The sequence below is a fragment of the Apium graveolens genome, chromosome 10, assembly GCF_009905375.1.
Source record: "Apium graveolens cultivar Ventura chromosome 10, ASM990537v1, whole genome shotgun sequence".
Taxonomy (NCBI): Eukaryota; Viridiplantae; Streptophyta; class Magnoliopsida; order Apiales; family Apiaceae; genus Apium; species Apium graveolens.
Genome location: NC_133656.1, coordinates 101,399,737 through 101,417,460, shown reverse-complemented (window position 1 = coordinate 101,417,460; position 17,724 = coordinate 101,399,737). Strand labels below are relative to the sequence as shown.

Below are 17,724 nucleotides of genomic sequence, written 5' to 3'. Positions count from 1 at the left end.
TGGTTGTATCGATATCACTTTTTGTATCGACATTACAACTGAGGCATGCCATCTTCATCATCATACAATTCCCATACATGCTTTGGTTGGATGCACTCTTCTGATATATACTTAGCAAAATCATGGAAGTCTAAGTCTACGACTGATATTGGTACTAACTAAACTTTCTTGAACGTTTGTTGTTAAAGCGGCCTCTATTTGATTATACCGACCATTCCTTTAAGCAATAATTCATGATAATTAATCCTTCATTTTGTATATTTTGATTACTACACTTCATATTATAGTAGCACTTTATTAATCTTAAACTTGACCATCAATATCATGTTTTTGTCATCACGGTACAATTTAGGCATTGACATTATGCACTATTGGAGTTCTTATAATCGTCATTTGCTTAAGGCATAAATTTTATAAACGAAGATAAGACTCGCATTGATATTATATTTTAATGAAAACAATAGGTTCCTGCAGTTTTATTTTAAAATGCCGATTAATCCTCACATTGATTTGAGATTTTTAATCCATCAATAGATTCCTGCAGGTTTCTTTGAAATGGACGATTTATATTTTTTGTTCCATGTTTAATATTCTTTATATGTTCGTTAATATAATTAAGAGTTCGTTAATATAATTAAGAGTTCACTATCTCTGAATACGATATACTAATTAGTTTAATCAATATAACATTTGACGTTTAAAAAATTGTCGGATAACAAATTTGTGTAGCGCGGGCGAAAGTCCCTAATCAAGTTAAAAGCACTTAAAATTATCATGCAAAAAAAAGAATTACTTCACATGTTAACAAAGTTAAATTATGTGAAATAAATTGAAACTCTAAAATCGCGTCATTTTCATGTCCATTTAAAAAATAAATTATGAATAAATAAGTGAAATTATAAAAAGTGCGTCATTTTTCTTTCATTTTTTTATCAACCCGGTCATTTTTAGATGACTCATTTATACGTCAATAGATTATTATTATCCGTCCACTCATAAAATTGATCTATGAGTATTTTTTTTTTGATAAATATGACTTATAGTCTTACAAATGAGTATCTGTTCTCAGAAATCTCAGGGTGAGCCCAGTAATCTCGGGATGAGAACCCATTTTCTATTTGTACAAATTTTTTTAAACTCCGGCTAAATCATCATATACATATAAAATGCATTGTTTTTTTTTACCAAAACTGCATGCTTCATGTTATCTATACTATATTATAATAATTGCCACTGAAATGTGTTATAATTTGGTTCAACATTTATCCCCTAATTTTGATTATTAAAGAAAATAAATAAATAGTAATATATATCTGTTAAACTACTAAATTCTTGGATGATGGCCCTAAATGTCACTTGGGGATTAAAAATGGCCCTAAATGTCACTTCAAAACGGTACATCGTGTGCCGTTTATGCAAAACACCTAAAACGGAACTTCGTGTAACGTTTTGACATTTTGATTTTTTTTATGCGCAAAACGGTAGATAAAGTAACGTTTTGGTACAAAACGCTATATGATGTACCGTTTTGAGCCAAAACGCTACTTCAACCACCGTTTTTCACATTTTAAAAAAATTAAAAAAAAAATTAAAGTACCAAAACGACACACAATGTAGCGTTTTGCATTAAACATACAAAACGTAAGACGAAGTACCGTTATGAAGTGACATTTTGAGCCATTATTTTCAAAAACGACATTTTGGACCATTTAACACTCAAAAATGACATTTTGGTCCATTGTTCTAAATTGTTAAACTCCTAGATAAAATCTAATTATCCTAGTAAACTACGACCACAACGGATCCTATTATTAAAAAACGGATAAATAGTGTTATATCTTCGATAATCTACTAAATTGTTAAACAACTAGATATAGTATACTTATTCTATTAAAATTATTCTATTATTTTTATTATAAATTTATAATTATTATATATTTACAAAAATATTTTAAAAATTAGAATATAACATGATAAATAATTTTTTAAAATATTAACGAAACCCGTACATCGCACGGGATTTAAGTTAGTAATACTAATACATGGTCTTATTTTAGTATAGTTAAATTTTAAAATGACTAATTCCTTAACATTGCAATAGATCTCATGCAGGCCGAATACTCATATTCGACTACCTTGGTGACACAAAATAAAAAATTATACTTCAAATAAGGGCGCATGTGATTTAATATTCAACCCAATAAATGAAGAAAATATTAATATAAGATCTTCAACAAGACCTACTTTTAATAGTTCATAATAAACATTATTGGGGGGAATAAGTGAAACTATCAGGCCCACTTTCAAAGCATGCAACTCTCATCTTGAACACTCCCCTAAATACTGCTGAAATAAAAACAGCTTTGAAACAAAATATAACTCAACAAATACGCAAAACATGGCCTGGGTCTCCAAAACTTTAACAACTGTTTATAGTAATTAAAAACAAAAATTTTAACGATGCATGTACATAACAAACAGGAAGGCATACAATAAGGGAGGATGTTCTAGTTTTACAAAGGCCTCACCATATGCCAAAGGTCTCAACTCTAACTATGTAATGCTTCAATTATTAGTAAGACACCCAGAGATGAAGATACAAGTGTTGTTTGTACAAGACACTTGTTTAACTTGATTAATTTTACACACCAACAAGTTTCCGAGGAAACAAAGGTGGTGCTACTGCCCAAGGTTGCCTAAAAGTCTCTCTACTGCTGCATGGACGTTTCCTGAGGTAGCACGCAACGCCCTGATATTCTCTTGGGTATCGAAGAAACCCATTTCTTGAAGTTGCGACAGTTGAGTAGCATAGAGTTCTTCTGGAGGCACTACAGGAACAAACATAACAACAAGTTGAGTATGGTAATAAAAATGTCAATCTAAGATTTCAAGTTCAATGGTGAGGAAGTGTACAATCGGGAGTGTTTGGGACATTCAATCCACCAGCTCCAAGTCCACCAAGTCCACTAAACATATTCATCAACGCATCCAACCCCATGTTGTTTTGTGCTCCTGCACCTTCAATTGGAACAAGAACAAGCATTTTAGAATAAAAGCATTTCTTATACTTGATTTAGCTATCCACGTTCTGTTTCTTAAATACCTGTAGTCCCGCCTGTTTGAACTGGTTCCCTGCAAAGCAGGATAGCAAGCAACAAAGATTAGTATTTAGTAAATAATTCAATATAAAGTGACATAGAAATTAATTTTATCCATTTCCAGATATGCTAATCAGATTGAGGTAAAGTTGGATTCTATAAAGAAAAACAGTAAAGCAGCAGCTGCATACTCCCTTCTGCAACTTTGTATTTCCACCCTACTTAAGATGGATTAATAAAACTAAACAGTTATAATAGTAGTATTTGACAAAAGTTAACTTGACCAAAACACAAGGGCAGCGCCTCATTCACTTATTCTTCCCCAACTCCTTATCTACTCCTGTCCTCTTAGATTAGATAGATTAACTAAAATATTATTTAGTTCTAGTTATACAGTCAGGATTTTTGAGTTTCGGGTTTGGTTCCACTTCCACCCGAAAAATCGGGTCAGTTTCGGGATGACCCAAAATTAATCCGAAATATAAATATACATGCTGATATTTTACTCATGTCTCTAACAAGCTTACTTAAACCCAATTTGTCATGCATTCGAGCCCCAATAACATTATAGCAATCCCAATCAAACCCTACTTCCACTTTTTCAGTCGTGCCCTGTTTCATTTCCATCTTTTCGCCTCTTTCCTAGGCAGTTTTCTTTCTTCTTTTTTTCCTTCTCCATCTCTCCTCTAGATATATCTTCCAATCTCTTTCATAAATCTTGCCTTCTACATTTAGTTTCTACTACGTAGCCAAGTTGATTTCAGTCCTAAAAATTTAGAGACTTAAGGTTTACACACACACACACGTATATATTTTGAAATACTTGGATTATACATGTGTGTGTGTGTGTCTATGTATAAGTTTGTAAGTCTTTAATCGTGTTTAAGTTCTTGCAATACATGAAGTCGTATGATTCGCATTGTAATTGAGGCTATGATTTGTATCTTGTCGCATTGACCTAATTATGACCCGACTAGTTTAGTATTTGTGTCAAAACAGGTCAAGTTCGGGTAAACTGTTTCAGCTCGGGTCCCGGTTGACCAAAAAATAGGACTGGTACAGTAAACCTGACCCGTAACCCGAAATTGCCACCCCTAAGCAACATAGTAGCTATGTCAGATTTGTCTAGTGAACTGGTGGAGACAGCAACTCCAACACAACGACCTGGCACGCTACTTTTTTACATATTGTGATTTCACTCGTTCCTTTTGACTATTGGCCAAGGCTATCTAATAATACTTTTAATATTATTTTGTGTTTGTGTTGTAGTATTCTCTCTCGTCAATACCCACCAAAAATTCATATTTGAAAAATCTTTTATCTTGTTTCATTCAGAAAAGATTAAGATAGAGAGCGAGAGTGAGAGTGAGATAGCTAGTCCTATGGGACAGCACACAAATTTCAAGACAAATAAATTTGGCTAGACATTATTATATATTAATTTGGAGATACCTAATACTAATAGTGTTTGCGATGCTCTAATAGCAGTATATTTTTTTTTGCACGAACATGTGTGTGCTTGGACAGTTATCCATAAACAAAACTACTAAAGATCACAATACTCATCGATCCAGATAGCTGTTTGTAAAAAGATTATTACCCAGGAAGAAGCTTAGTTACAATATTTACCATCTTTTGAAGTATGATAGAGCTGGAGAGTGCTGGACAAAGAAATTAAACTATCAATAAAACTAATCTTAATGTAGTGTACCTAAATAAGATCACTAGAATACAGAATAATTCAGCTTGGGTTCGTTTGATGGCGTAATAGATAGGAGACAGGATTTGCTTCTAAGCCTACCATACCATGCTCTCTCCAAAATTGCCTGTAATGCCTACAATAAGCTCACTACCTAAAAAATTGGGTTGCCCTTAATTCTTACCTCTAATATGAGGTTTCGAAGTCCTCAGAAAGCTTTTCAGAATGATATAACCATTTTTACATGGAAAGGCATGTTAAAGCATAGAAAAAAACAATTATTCTGTTCAAGACGACAAACTGAAAAAACATCAAACACTAATCACTCCCAAAAAAAATACAGTGCACTTACTGAGTTGATTGTGGTCTGTTCTGCTGAGAAAGAAGTGCCTGTTGAAATGTTGACATCCGCTACAGGAAAAAAAATATCAATCCTCAACATATGGTATCATATCATTAGTCTGTTATTAAAGAAATGGTTCACTACTAAATGAAGACTAGTAAAACAAAAAAAAGATTCCATTCTTTAGAACCTGCATCATTTCAGGTGATGTAAGCTGACGAATAATATCTGGATTCTGCATCATTTCTCTTAATTGAGGGTTCATATCAAACATACTCTGGAGTTGAGGATTAGTTCCAAGAATCTGAAGATAAAAAGAAGAATTTTGGTAACAAAAGCTATATTACTTGTAGCATAACACCTAGGGCTGAGCAAAACCAAACTGAAACCGAAAAACCTGACCGAACCGTGCTAATTCGGTTTGAAAAACTTAGACCAAAGTAAAAATCGGTTCGGATCGGTCCGATTTTTTTTAAAGATTTCGGTCCGGACCGAATAGACTGAGTAATAAATACTCTAATTTTTATAGCATATACATTTTTCATATACCTTATAAATTATAACTATAAATTCTAATTTATAATTGTACCTATACAGTCTTAGAGCTCTCTATATCACATTACTTTCATGATGTTTTAAATTTTATTATCTTATGACGACTGTTGCAGTTTGAAGATTTGTTTTTAATTTGAATATAATGTTATCTGACATTCAGTTAAACGCTTACCTGATTCATGTATTGTGGGTTTGAAAGCAGATTCTGCATCATCTGTGAAACACCAGGGTTTTGCAGAAGGTTGTTCATTACTGAAGGATCTGGAACACCACCCATGCGATCCAACCCCGGGAGACCAAGCCCTCCTAAACCACCAATTCCAGCTGTCCTAGCATCTCCTGTAACATTTGACCTTGCTGCAGTGTTTGTTTGGGAACCTGCTCACACACAGCACCGGAAGTGAGGGTAGATAACACAAATCACATTACAAGCTGAAGTAATTCTTTGGCACAGATCATCAATAAAAAAAAAATTCCCAAATTTTACTTCTAGTGTTGTCATGTCTTGTTGCTGCCGCAATCACATATTACTCTAGTAACCATCTAGGATTACACATTTCCACAAAATCGACATGCCACTCTGCCACAGACACTTCATCTGCCTTTGTGGTACATGTACAACTTTTTACGTTGGTTACTCGGAAAAAAATACCTTTCGTTTTGACAGTTGTTTGTATACTCACTAGCGTGTGTTAAATTAAAATGGCAAAATGCTTGTTGGCAGAAGCAAACTAAAGACTTACTAAAGCAGTACCATAAATACGATTCGTACCGTGCGAAAATACTATCCACATCTTATGTTTGCATTTCTCTCTATATATATTCGACTTAGTAAGTAAATAACATACTCAAATCATTTGAAGGGAAAAACATCCTTGATCATTCGGATGGTGAGCTACAAGTTGTCTATTTCCATGAGGTTCTTACAGGGGCATCTCATTGCTTAGGACGATGTGACAATTATCCTAATATGACATAGCTTTTTAATGGAGCAATATTTTGTATTCACCCAAAAAATGCATTCATATATCAGGTAAATTTTCATGTGTACACAATTCTAATCGGTGCGTCATACTAGACATGATATACAAAGGACATTTAACCGTGACAAATTTTGAGGCGAAATAGCACACAGGCCAACTGCTTACTCGAGTCATTATCGCATGATCTTCAGCTCCAAGTTTTCTGTTATGACATTGTAAACCTATATGACGCCCGGGTATTATTGTCATCAACTATTTTCACCTACCATCACTATATATTCTCTATCCTATTTCAAAGACTCAAGACTGAAACATGCTTACCGCTTCTAGTATCCCTTTCAAAAAAGCAGAACATGAACTATAGACAATTACAGGTTAACAAGGAGCAGAAAAGGTCATATATGAACTATACGGGTAAGCTTACCAGCAGTACCACCCCAAGGGTTAGGAAGAGGATTACTGTTGGGAATAGTATTTCCTGCAGCTGCTTCAGAACCGGTATTCGAAGCATCAGTGGAGGCATTTGTGCCTTGGTTACCACCACCCTGATTTCCTAATAGAGCAGCAAACGGATTTGATCCCAAATCGCTTCCAGCGCCCGCACCCATTGTTGTAGCATTCAGGAAAGGTTCCTGAACATTTTCATACATGCGCCTAAGCATGTTAAATCCCTCGGGAGATGATTCAATGTTACTCATTTGCCTATCAGTGTTGCGCATCATCTCGCGCATGAGCTCAGGATTCCTAGCAGCCTCCAATGTCTGCCTAAGAATGGCAGGATCATTAAGAATATGAGAAAGCTCCGGGTTCCGATCAATGATATCACGCATTTGGGGATTGCTCATTATCAAGCTGCGCATTATGTCTGGGTTATTCATTAAATTTTGAATGGCTGGTGTATTCATTATATCTTGCATCATGTTGGGATTCTGAGTTAGTTGTTGCTGAACTTGTTCAAACTCTGAAAGTCCAGCTCCAAATAAGCCCGAAGCACCAGTACCACTACCTGCACCTAAGCCAAGCCCACCAAGACCATTAAAGAGTGATGCCCCAAGACCAGCACCTCCTAAACCCCCTCCGTCATTAGGATTAACAGGATGGGTAGGATCAGGAGCGGCATTTGGATTCCCAACACTAGAAGCTGCAGAAGCAGGTGTCGATGCAATAGGGGGAGAACCACGGACCATGTGCACAGTGTGATCAGCTTGAAGACCTTTAGCAACACCATAAACAAACAATATCATTAAGGGATATATAATAGGTCAACTACAACAAGACGAAGAAGAAATAATAGATGCCGCTTATCTCAAGGTATATAAGCTAAACAGAATACATCATACTCGGTCAGTAATAGCAAAAAGAACCACAGCTATCAACAACTACAAAATTCTAACAGCATGGATACTGAAGACAAGGAAGAAAATAAGTACTTTTTTCATTTATGCAAACAAACAACACATTCCACGCATACAAGTTTGAATTACATTAAAGAAAAGTAACCTAATGCAGAGCGAAAAATGCCAAGTCACTATCGACAAGAAAAAAAAGGTATATACTTTCCTATTTGTGTAAAACAACACCCCACTAACATTGGAGAACACTAAACATGTGTATCAAAAGCAAGTCACTACCGACAAGAAAGAAACATACAAAATTATAATTTATGTAAACAAATATCCCATTCTCATCATTTGCAAAAAAACAACATACACAAAAATAAAGTCTCTTTCTCCACAACTTCTGCATTTAATTCATGCACATATTTATGATATATACTCCGTTTAAACCAACTCAAAATTTGGCAACTCATATAAAATATCACATTTTGACCTTGTACGTTGCATCTCACTTCTACGCAATAAGAATTAACAACAATCAATTCCTCTAGATGAACCAAAATAGCTCTAAAATCAGTACCATGACACAATCATAACACAAGCCACGTAGTAAAAAGCGTATCCATTAGTCAAAACCTAGAATGCTCCGGTGCACGCAAGAATCAAGATCATATTCCTATATATTAAAGTTGGAAAGAGTATTCGTAGAAAAGAATCAATCTCATTACAACCTCGACATAAGAATAACTGAATCAACAAACAAATCAACCTTTTCTCCTCTCAAGATTCTTCATTATTACCATATCCTTACTTACAAACTTAAGTTGCCTTTTATTCCGTAGAGACTCTACAGTAGAGTAAAGCACAGGTATTACAGAGATAGTAAAACATCACGTAGTTTCCATCTCTACCCCAGAAATGCACTAGTATGACAGCGTAATAGCAAATCATAAATTTAATATAATTAACTCCTATAACTTAATACAGTGATTATTCATTTAAGGAGATAAAAAATACCGAATATTCATATATCAAGATAATTCTAATTCTAATATATCTAATGCCTATAACTTAAACACCGTAAAATTTTATTTATTTAACTGAGGTTAAAAATAAATAAGTCCTCGTTATGCCGGCACCGGAAAATACAATTATTCATTTATCGAGAATAGAAAAAGAAAGGGAAAGAGGCATATACCATAGGAGTCTAGGGTTTGATCATCTTTTAAGATGCGTCCTTTATAAATCAAGCGCTGCTGAACAGCAGGAACATCGCAATTCTGAGCAACGAGTTGTTTAAATTCAGAAACACTGGATCCCACACTCGCTCGTACACTAAATTTAGAGCCATTAGAGCAACGAACGTTGATAGAAACACCAGCTGCTTCTTCGCCGCTGGGTGGAACCGACTGAGTTGACTCGCTCTCCGCTCCCATTGTAATGTCACGAATTTAATTGAATCGGTGTCAAAACGTTATGTTATGTGTGTCCAAATGTATTGGTGGTTGTTGTAAACGAGTTTACGATGGCTGTAAAGTCGTACAAAGTTAAATACTACTCCACCCACATTTTTAAACACCTACGACAGAAAATTAATTGTTAATAGGGATTTTTTTAAAAATATGAATTTTTATAAAATAATTTTAAAAATATAATATTCTAAGTATTTTGAGTAATTTCCCTTGTTAATATTATTTTAACAAAAAATGCATATAGTCAAATGAACAAGACCCCAAATCTTTGTTGATGTTGCATAAAAATGTATTATGTGTTTTTTATTACTTGAAATTAGTTATCAATTTCTCAAAAAAGATATACACAATTTTCAAGTATATTTTCCCTATTTTATATAAGTATATTTTCGAGCAATTTAAATACGTTATAAATTAAATATACCAGACATTTTGGGATGAGTGGGATATTTTTTGAGTAAAAATAATATTATATTTATAATTAATTAATGTTTTGTTTACGGGATAGAGTCAATATTGAGGGGCAGTCGACGACCAACGGAAGAATGCGTTCAGTGTGGTCGGATATTCTTTTTCCTATTTTTCCTCTTTAATTCAATTGTTTTCTTATAAAACTACCACTCTTTTATTTATTTAGGAAGGGCTTAGTAAAAAGAATTCTACATATTGTCCCGTCTTATTGCAGTTTTAACTAATTATTACTAAATATAATATTTTTTTATAAAAATCCAATGCTTCAAATGGTTATGATTATTTCTAGTTGTATTTTACGATCAATTATGTTATATTTACTTAAAATTATATCCTATTTATCTATTTTAGTTTAAAGTGAGCTTTATTACACATTATTATTAGTTATTAAAAATATTTTATAAATATTTTTGATTTTAAATATAGGATTAAGTATATATTTGTGCAGTAATGTATATTTATTTATTGAAATTCAGTTTTGGAATTTTGATCATACGTTATATGTACTGTTAAATCTCGATGAAATAATAACCTTATTAAAATATATATTTTTCTGATTTTAACATAATATATACAATATATTTTTACTTTTGATAAATTAATAAACTTGTTTAAGTAATATTTTTCTCGATTTTAATTATATTAATTTATAAATATATAAAAAAATATAACTATACAGGGGACTTTGTCTAATATAATTATTTTGTAAGGTATTAAGTACTTAATATTATTATTTTATCATCATATTGAGGACTTTAAAAGTATGGTATCGTAAGTTACAGAATTTATGACATTAAAATATTGTGTAAACGGAAACAGAATGGAATGTGCACGTCTCTTTCTTTCTTCCTCGTGGCTAGCCCTTGTGGACTTTCAAAGTGCAAGGAAAATGTTTGATCTCGTTCTCTTACACAAATTAAAATTGCTCGTCCAACCATTAACATCCTCCAAAATAGGCAATAGCTTCACTACGTATCTGACTTGTTTTCTTCGATAGATTCTTAACTCACTTTTTAAATATAATATAAAAAATTAGCTCCTACCATGATAATATAGGTTTATCTCCAATAATAATTTTTAAACTCACTCTATATATAATATTTTATAACTAAAATACATTGAAATTATAAAAAAAACAAAAGAAAAGGGAGAGAGAAAGAAAGGGGAGTGATTATTTTAATATAAAATGTAAATTGAGAAGAGAGAAAAGGCTCTTAAAGCAACTCTAACAATCAGCTAAGTTTTTCTTCAAAAATAATATTAATAAATGAGCTCCTAACAATTTAAAATACTAAAATATTCATTTACTTCAACAATCTTCTCTAAACACACTCTCCTTCTACTATTGTATTACTTGAATATCAAATGCACATAATTATGCAGAAGAAGAAGCAGAATTGCAGCAATCATGTGAGTATATTCTTTCTATTATTAAATGAAAGAGGAGAGGAAGCATGATACTCATGTTTGAGGAAGAAATTGAAGATTTTAAGTTTTTGAGTAAGAATTAGGAGTCTCTTGAGATCTTTTTAATTTTAAATCATTTAAAATATGACTAAAGAGGGTGTTGAAGTTGTTCTTAAACTTTTAAATAGCCTCTAAAAATCTTTTTGAGCTGAAATTTTAGCATAATTTTCTATTTTTAAACTTAAAAGCCCAGGTAAAAAGTTTGTTGGAGATACCTTTACTGCATTACATGCAAGTACCCAGTTTTAGCATACTCGTTGTTCCTCCGAATTTATATATTGTGGTTGTGGCAGAGATTTTAATTTAATATTAACACCTTTAATTTTCAAAGTTTATACTTAATTTCGCTGGTGGTCAACAATGGTTGTCGAGGCTCTATTATAAAAGCTTTAATGTTTGTTGTGGGCCTGAAGTTCAGATTGGTGCCGAAGGCCAGTTAAGCAGTTATAGGCCTTACATTTTTAAAGTTTTGTTTTGGGCTTGAGTTCAGTTTGGTGCACCATTCCAATTAAAATTAAATGTCTTCCTTATTTTCTAAATTTGCCTAATCCACAACACTGGCACTTTCAATTATACAAAAAGATACATCAAGTAATGTAACACATACTCTGTTTTCAATTACATTACAGTAATTTTTATTAATGTTCAACACTTTATTGTACCTTGGTTTTTAAGTCCCTGGTTCTTCAATAGTTGAGCCCAGCAGACAATTAACAAGCAACTTTTTTGACTTGTACATTAATACAAGGCAATCAGGAGGGACACAAGGACCATCATATGACCGCTCGAAGTTCTCCTGTAAGCAAAGCAAACTTTCGATGCTGTGATATTACTGATGGTACCTTAACAGCCTGAATTCTAGATGTCAAGTCATTACTATCCCATCCTTCATCATCCTTAGCTGCATTGAGCATTGTCTGCAAAATCTGGAGTGGATCGCCATGGCTCACAACCAAGACTGCACACCTGCAATGCATGTAGGAACAAGCTTAACCTAGTTCTCATGCTTAAAATAATACAGATGCATCACATATAGATCCATATATATGCACAAACTACACTTTATGCTACGCCAAGTGAGTGGTATATAGATTGCAGATCATTACCCTTGAAACTCTGTCTCTATGGTCAGCAGAGCATTTGCAAGTCTAGAAACTACGTCTGCGACACTTTCTCCACCTTCTGGAGGCTCAAATGGATCTTTCTCGTCGAGTGCCCATACATCTGCATACTGTTACCAAGGAAAGCAAGAAAATCTTACCTCACTGAAGCCAAGTAAAAAAAATTGAAGTGAATTGAATTTGAGATGAACTGCATTCAGTTGGAAAGCTACAACAGCTCGCTACCACACCAAATAAAAATGATAACTCACATGCAATTGATATCAATAATACTTACTTTATCATGAGACATAAGTTCATATGATGGTCCAAAGTAACGTTCATGAAGATCTTTCACAACCTGTGCAAAAAAGTTTTAATATGTAATATAACAAATATTGAGCTGCAGATAACTGTTTAAAGTCTAAGCACTTATCTTTCACAATACCACTTGCAATCATACATATACTCCTGTATTGTTGACATGGGCCTTATTTGAAGAAAGTTCAGGAAACCGGTTAGTAAACATTCTTTCTAACAATGCACTCAAAAGACTCACTTAACAAGGCAGTTATGAGAGTTTTGCTAAGCAGGGCAGTGACAAGCGCCTATTACTTAATCAGCATCAACAATCTCACATGCTACATGTGAGATATCTGAAACTTGAAATTGAGACGAGAGATGGCACCATCACTATCTTCTGGTTATCGCGCCAGCTCCTGCAACATGCAAGTCGACAGAGCAACTGGTGCGGTAAAAAGGCAATTCCTCTTTTTAACATCGTGAAAATTCTCGAACTCCAAAGAATCTAGATAAAGCGAAATTGGACTTTTTTATGAGATTATACAAATGGATAATGAATTAGAATTTCAAGATGATAAAGGTACAAGCGAGTCAGCAGAAAAATGCTTTTGAAGATTTGGTAAGTTACAGTATTGCTAATAGTATAAAAGCTACTCTATTTGACAAGTCAGTTAAACCTGCGTGTTAGAAGATGGAGAGGAAAATTGTATTGTTTGTTAAAAAATGGGGTACAATCAAAATTGAGGTCCCATTTGTTCGGTGTCAACAATTGTGCTGGAGGAATGAACTACGATTACCACGCAGATCATTCTTGTGACAAAGTAGTTCTAGATCTGATTAAAGCTACCGTAGAAAGCTGCAGCTAGAACAGAAAATGAAACCAAATGGAGAAGGAAAGGCTAATATGAAGATGTATATAGATGCAGTAATGTAACTTAAAAAGCGGCACCCATTGGTGAATGTGATAAATATATTGGAGTAGTACCTGCTGTTGAAATTGGTGACTACTTTCAGTCAAAAGCTAAACTTGTCATTATTAGCCTACATACAAAGTTCATTTCTGGCAGAGATTATGTCAAAATAGACTAAAAAGTTTTGGCCACCAGCATTATAGCGTCTGATCCATAGGGTGATAAAAACTGATCATCAGAGGTCTTGGCTTTTAGAGGCGAAGGTGGAAATCACGTGTTCAGTTCTGATAAACCAGAAAACCAAAATAGGGTAATCTTGCATAATGGAATAGCAAGGATGAAGAAGCTCCAGTAAGGATCATTCAAAGTTGTTCATAGAGAAATCACAACTCATTTACGATGGGCTGTGCATAGTGAATGTTGGAAATAAGTGGAGCTATGTGGCAGGTTGGTTTACAAATTTCAATTGAATGCAAGGACAACTGAAGCTTATGAGGTGGGACACAAGGAATGGATCAAGAATTCTAACAAAGCACCATTTGGTCCTATAGTGGTACTTGATATTTCCAAAGGAAAAAAGAAATATCTATTCGTGTAGTCAACGTTGTTGCTTTTGATAAATCCCCTCCTTTCAAAAAACATAACAAAGATGATTTACCAACGACCACCCTCAGCAGTGTGACATCTCTAAACCTAGCCTTTGTGATTACCAAAATGGTTGCTCGGAATGTCCCAGGTTCTTGAGTCATCAAGAACTATTGTGAGGTTTCTCTGTACAGCAGTGTTTCTGTTGCTTAAAAGAAGCCTATTGTTCATAGATGTGGTCCTAGTTGCAAATGTCCCCCCCCCCCAATTGCAAAATGCAAAAACTGAATGAGCCGGCAAGGTAAAAAACTCCAGTTAGAGGTCTTCCAGACTTTAGCCAAAAGGTCTGGCCTCAAGGATACATGTAAGATATAATTTTCCAAAATCATCCATTACATAAGCATTATAACTTATAAGCACAGGTGATACTTTCACATATTCTGAGCCAATATAACTTCTAATAACTATAATTAGTTGATGATAAAATAAAAGATAATCGGAAAAATCATTTCTGAAGTAGATGGTGGTTGATTGAAAGACCATGAGACTTTACCAGGTAGATACGTTGTGTGTGACTAGTATGACAGTATTTTAATTTCTGCATAAACTATGAGCATCAATGCTATAATGCTCATCCCGGAGGTCATGTATCGAGTAACATAATCAGATATTAAATATTACAGCACTCAAGTCAGGACAGTCAAGGGTCAAAAGAATCTCAACTACGCTAATAAAGATTACCTTACATTGAGGCCCTTCAAAGGGAAGATCCAAAACAGATGCAACCATTTCAGCTGTGTGACGTGTCCTTGAAAATGGAGAATAACAAATTCGAACATCTTTGATCGACAGTTGATCTTGTTTAAGTTCCTGTGAGACCAGTTATTAGGCACATAGATACTGGTAACAGTGAAGCAAAATCAAAGACAGGTACTAGAAGAATATCAAAAGAAACTTCACTTCAGAAAAAAAAGTAAGTGTAACCTAGACACATTCAAATTACTTGACTGCTACATATTTCTACATGCTTCAGCATTTAACAATCATAACAATAAAATGTTGTCATTAATAGGACTTATACTTCACTCAGACAAGTATTTAAATCAAAAATGATCTAGACACGGTACCTACTACCTAGCAATTCGCATCATGCTATCATGACTCGTGAGACTTGATATTTTAATTAAAATATTGTAGTCATACATATATTTCGAAGTTATTACATGTGAAAGAAAGATTAGTTGGTACACGGTGTATAATGGATCTCCCCTCTTCTTTGCTAACTGCTAAGTACATATGATGGATATCTACCTGAAATCATGATGAAAAGACCGGGACTAGACACCGCCATGAAGGCAGATATAAAATTGTGCATCACAACTTTCTCTTACTGCAAAAGCATAAATTTCACAATGATGGGTAATTGCAGTATTCCTTGCTACTGTATGTCCCCCAGCATCATTCTATTACAAAATTCTCAATGAAAATAGAAGTAATCTATTACATGTACAGACCACTTGAACTCCTTCTAAGTCTTGTTGAATCAACTCATCTATTATTTTTTTACCCTAATACAGCATAATAGCATATTATGTCAGCCATACTTTTACAACAATGAATGATCATCTTGATTACAATTTACAATAAATTATGAGCTGCAAGTAGTCGCAACTAGAGATATGAGATGTATTGCGGGGGATTTTCAATGCTCGAGAATCGACTTACCACCTAGCATCATCAAAAAGTGGATAAGAAACAGCAATTACCTGAAGGAACATTTGTCCAGCCAATCGAGCTTGATTAATTCCTTCAGGAGCTAACTTGTACTCCTCAAGTACACCATTTTCCTGTTACAAAAGTAGATTTAATTAGCACAAGTATAACTACAGTGGTAGTTGCAAGAAGATATAAAATAAGTGATCTGAAATTTCTCTACAACACATCCTTGGCATGGAATATAACAACCGAATTCCTCAATCTTGTCGAAAAATAAAAGAAAGACAAATAAGAAGCTCAAAACCAGCATTGAAATCAACCATTAATTTTAGTTCAGCCTCTAATATTCTAAAATCTAAAGACAGCAACAGTAATCATTTGCCATATATACATTATCAAGACAAGACTGAAATCATAGTAACTAAACCTCTACATTTTCATCTCAAGAACTCGAATAAATTATCAAAGAAATGACAATACCAACACATGTACAACAAAAATAAAATCAAACACCACAATTTACTGAATCTACTGTTCAATTGTGAAATGTAGCATACTTGTCACAAAAAATAAACAGAAAATAATTATAATTTTTTATCGTTCCGAGTGTTAAAATATAATACAAGATCCCGATAAGTCCACGAACATGAATATAGAGTAGTACCATGGATGAGACAATGATACCCTTATCATTTGGAATGCTTTTACCATGTCTGAGTACCCAATACTTATTTTTCAAAAACGAACAACTACCCATCTTCAGCCTGTAGATTTTTTATATACACACGCAATATATATTGCAAGTCTGTAACTATCTCTTCCTGTTTACGTAGGTTATTATTTACAGTTTTGATGAACATGAACTCATCTTTTATCACTTGTGTTGTGTTTGAAAAGTGTATTCATATCCCTGGCCATCATGTGTCGGCGTATTGACGGGTTTTTTTAGTACGGGCCCAGAATAATATGTACCGCTAAATCCTATTGGCCCAAATATCAACCAAAAATATGACAATTTGATCAATTTTTGTTACATTAAGGCTTAAAAAAGAAAACTATACACTTTTTAAGTATATTCTCCTATTTAAAGTATGGCTCTTGTTCCCTATCAATTATGTGTCAGGAAACGATTATATTCAACAAATCACTATGTGACCGTATAATTAAGAAAAAAATTTAGTCTATTCACGCATAATATCCGCGAAAAGATGATTTAATTTAGGTTTTCCATGATTATTAAACGCGGAACGGGTAATGACAAAAAAACTCTTAAATTACTTTTGTTGATAATTAACGCGGAAAGCCTGGATAATTGATTAAATTCGATTTTGAACCTGGGTATCAGTTGTTGTCTCTAATTCAAACACAAACATCGATTGAGAGCGTTTTCCTAGCGATTTCTGGGTGATTATCAGTTGATTCACTCACAAACATTAATTTCACATCGTTATTTGCATAAAAGGTTCTATTTTTTTTGAAGTAAATGTACTTGCATTAAACAACTAAATCAGACTCTAGTACACGATTTAAGAAAATAGGAGAAGTGACATGCCACTCTCCAAGGTCAGACATAGAATGTGCAGTTCGAGCTAGCTCGTGAGCCACGCAATTCGCAGACCTAAAAGAAAATTTAACTAGCACATGATTAAAGTGCTTTAAAACTAACTTACAATCACCCACAATA

At 33.8% G+C, this 17,724-nt stretch overlaps 2 protein-coding genes across 3 annotated transcripts; both read right to left on the bottom strand.

Annotated features, from left to right (window-relative positions):
- Window positions 1-2,404: 2,404 nt before the first annotated feature.
- Window positions 2,405-9,530, bottom strand: LOC141689806 (ubiquitin domain-containing protein DSK2a-like). The gene is made up of 8 exons (XM_074494206.1): window positions 9,214-9,530; window positions 7,103-7,891; window positions 5,868-6,073; window positions 5,331-5,444; window positions 5,150-5,208; window positions 3,104-3,132; window positions 2,914-3,018; window positions 2,405-2,828 (listed from the first exon to the last, which is right to left on the bottom strand). Exons 1-8 carry the CDS (start codon window positions 9,449-9,451, stop codon window positions 2,680-2,682), a joined length of 1,689 nt encoding a protein of 562 aa, XP_074350307.1. The 5' UTR covers window positions 9,452-9,530; the 3' UTR covers window positions 2,405-2,679.
- Window positions 9,531-12,017: 2,487 nt separating this feature from the next.
- Window positions 12,018-16,951, bottom strand: LOC141693618 (uncharacterized). 2 transcript variants are annotated; one of them, XM_074498770.1, is made up of 6 exons: window positions 16,687-16,951; window positions 16,091-16,171; window positions 15,066-15,194; window positions 12,824-12,886; window positions 12,532-12,656; window positions 12,018-12,391 (listed from the first exon to the last, which is right to left on the bottom strand). In XM_074498770.1, exons 1-6 carry the CDS (start codon window positions 16,795-16,797, stop codon window positions 12,199-12,201), a joined length of 702 nt encoding a protein of 233 aa, XP_074354871.1. In that variant the 5' UTR covers window positions 16,798-16,951; the 3' UTR covers window positions 12,018-12,198. The 2 variants fall into 2 exon arrangements, with proteins under 2 accessions (XP_074354871.1, XP_074354872.1); XM_074498771.1 differs by having other exon boundaries at window positions 16,705-16,948.
- Between the last annotated feature and the right edge of the window lie 773 nt (window positions 16,952-17,724).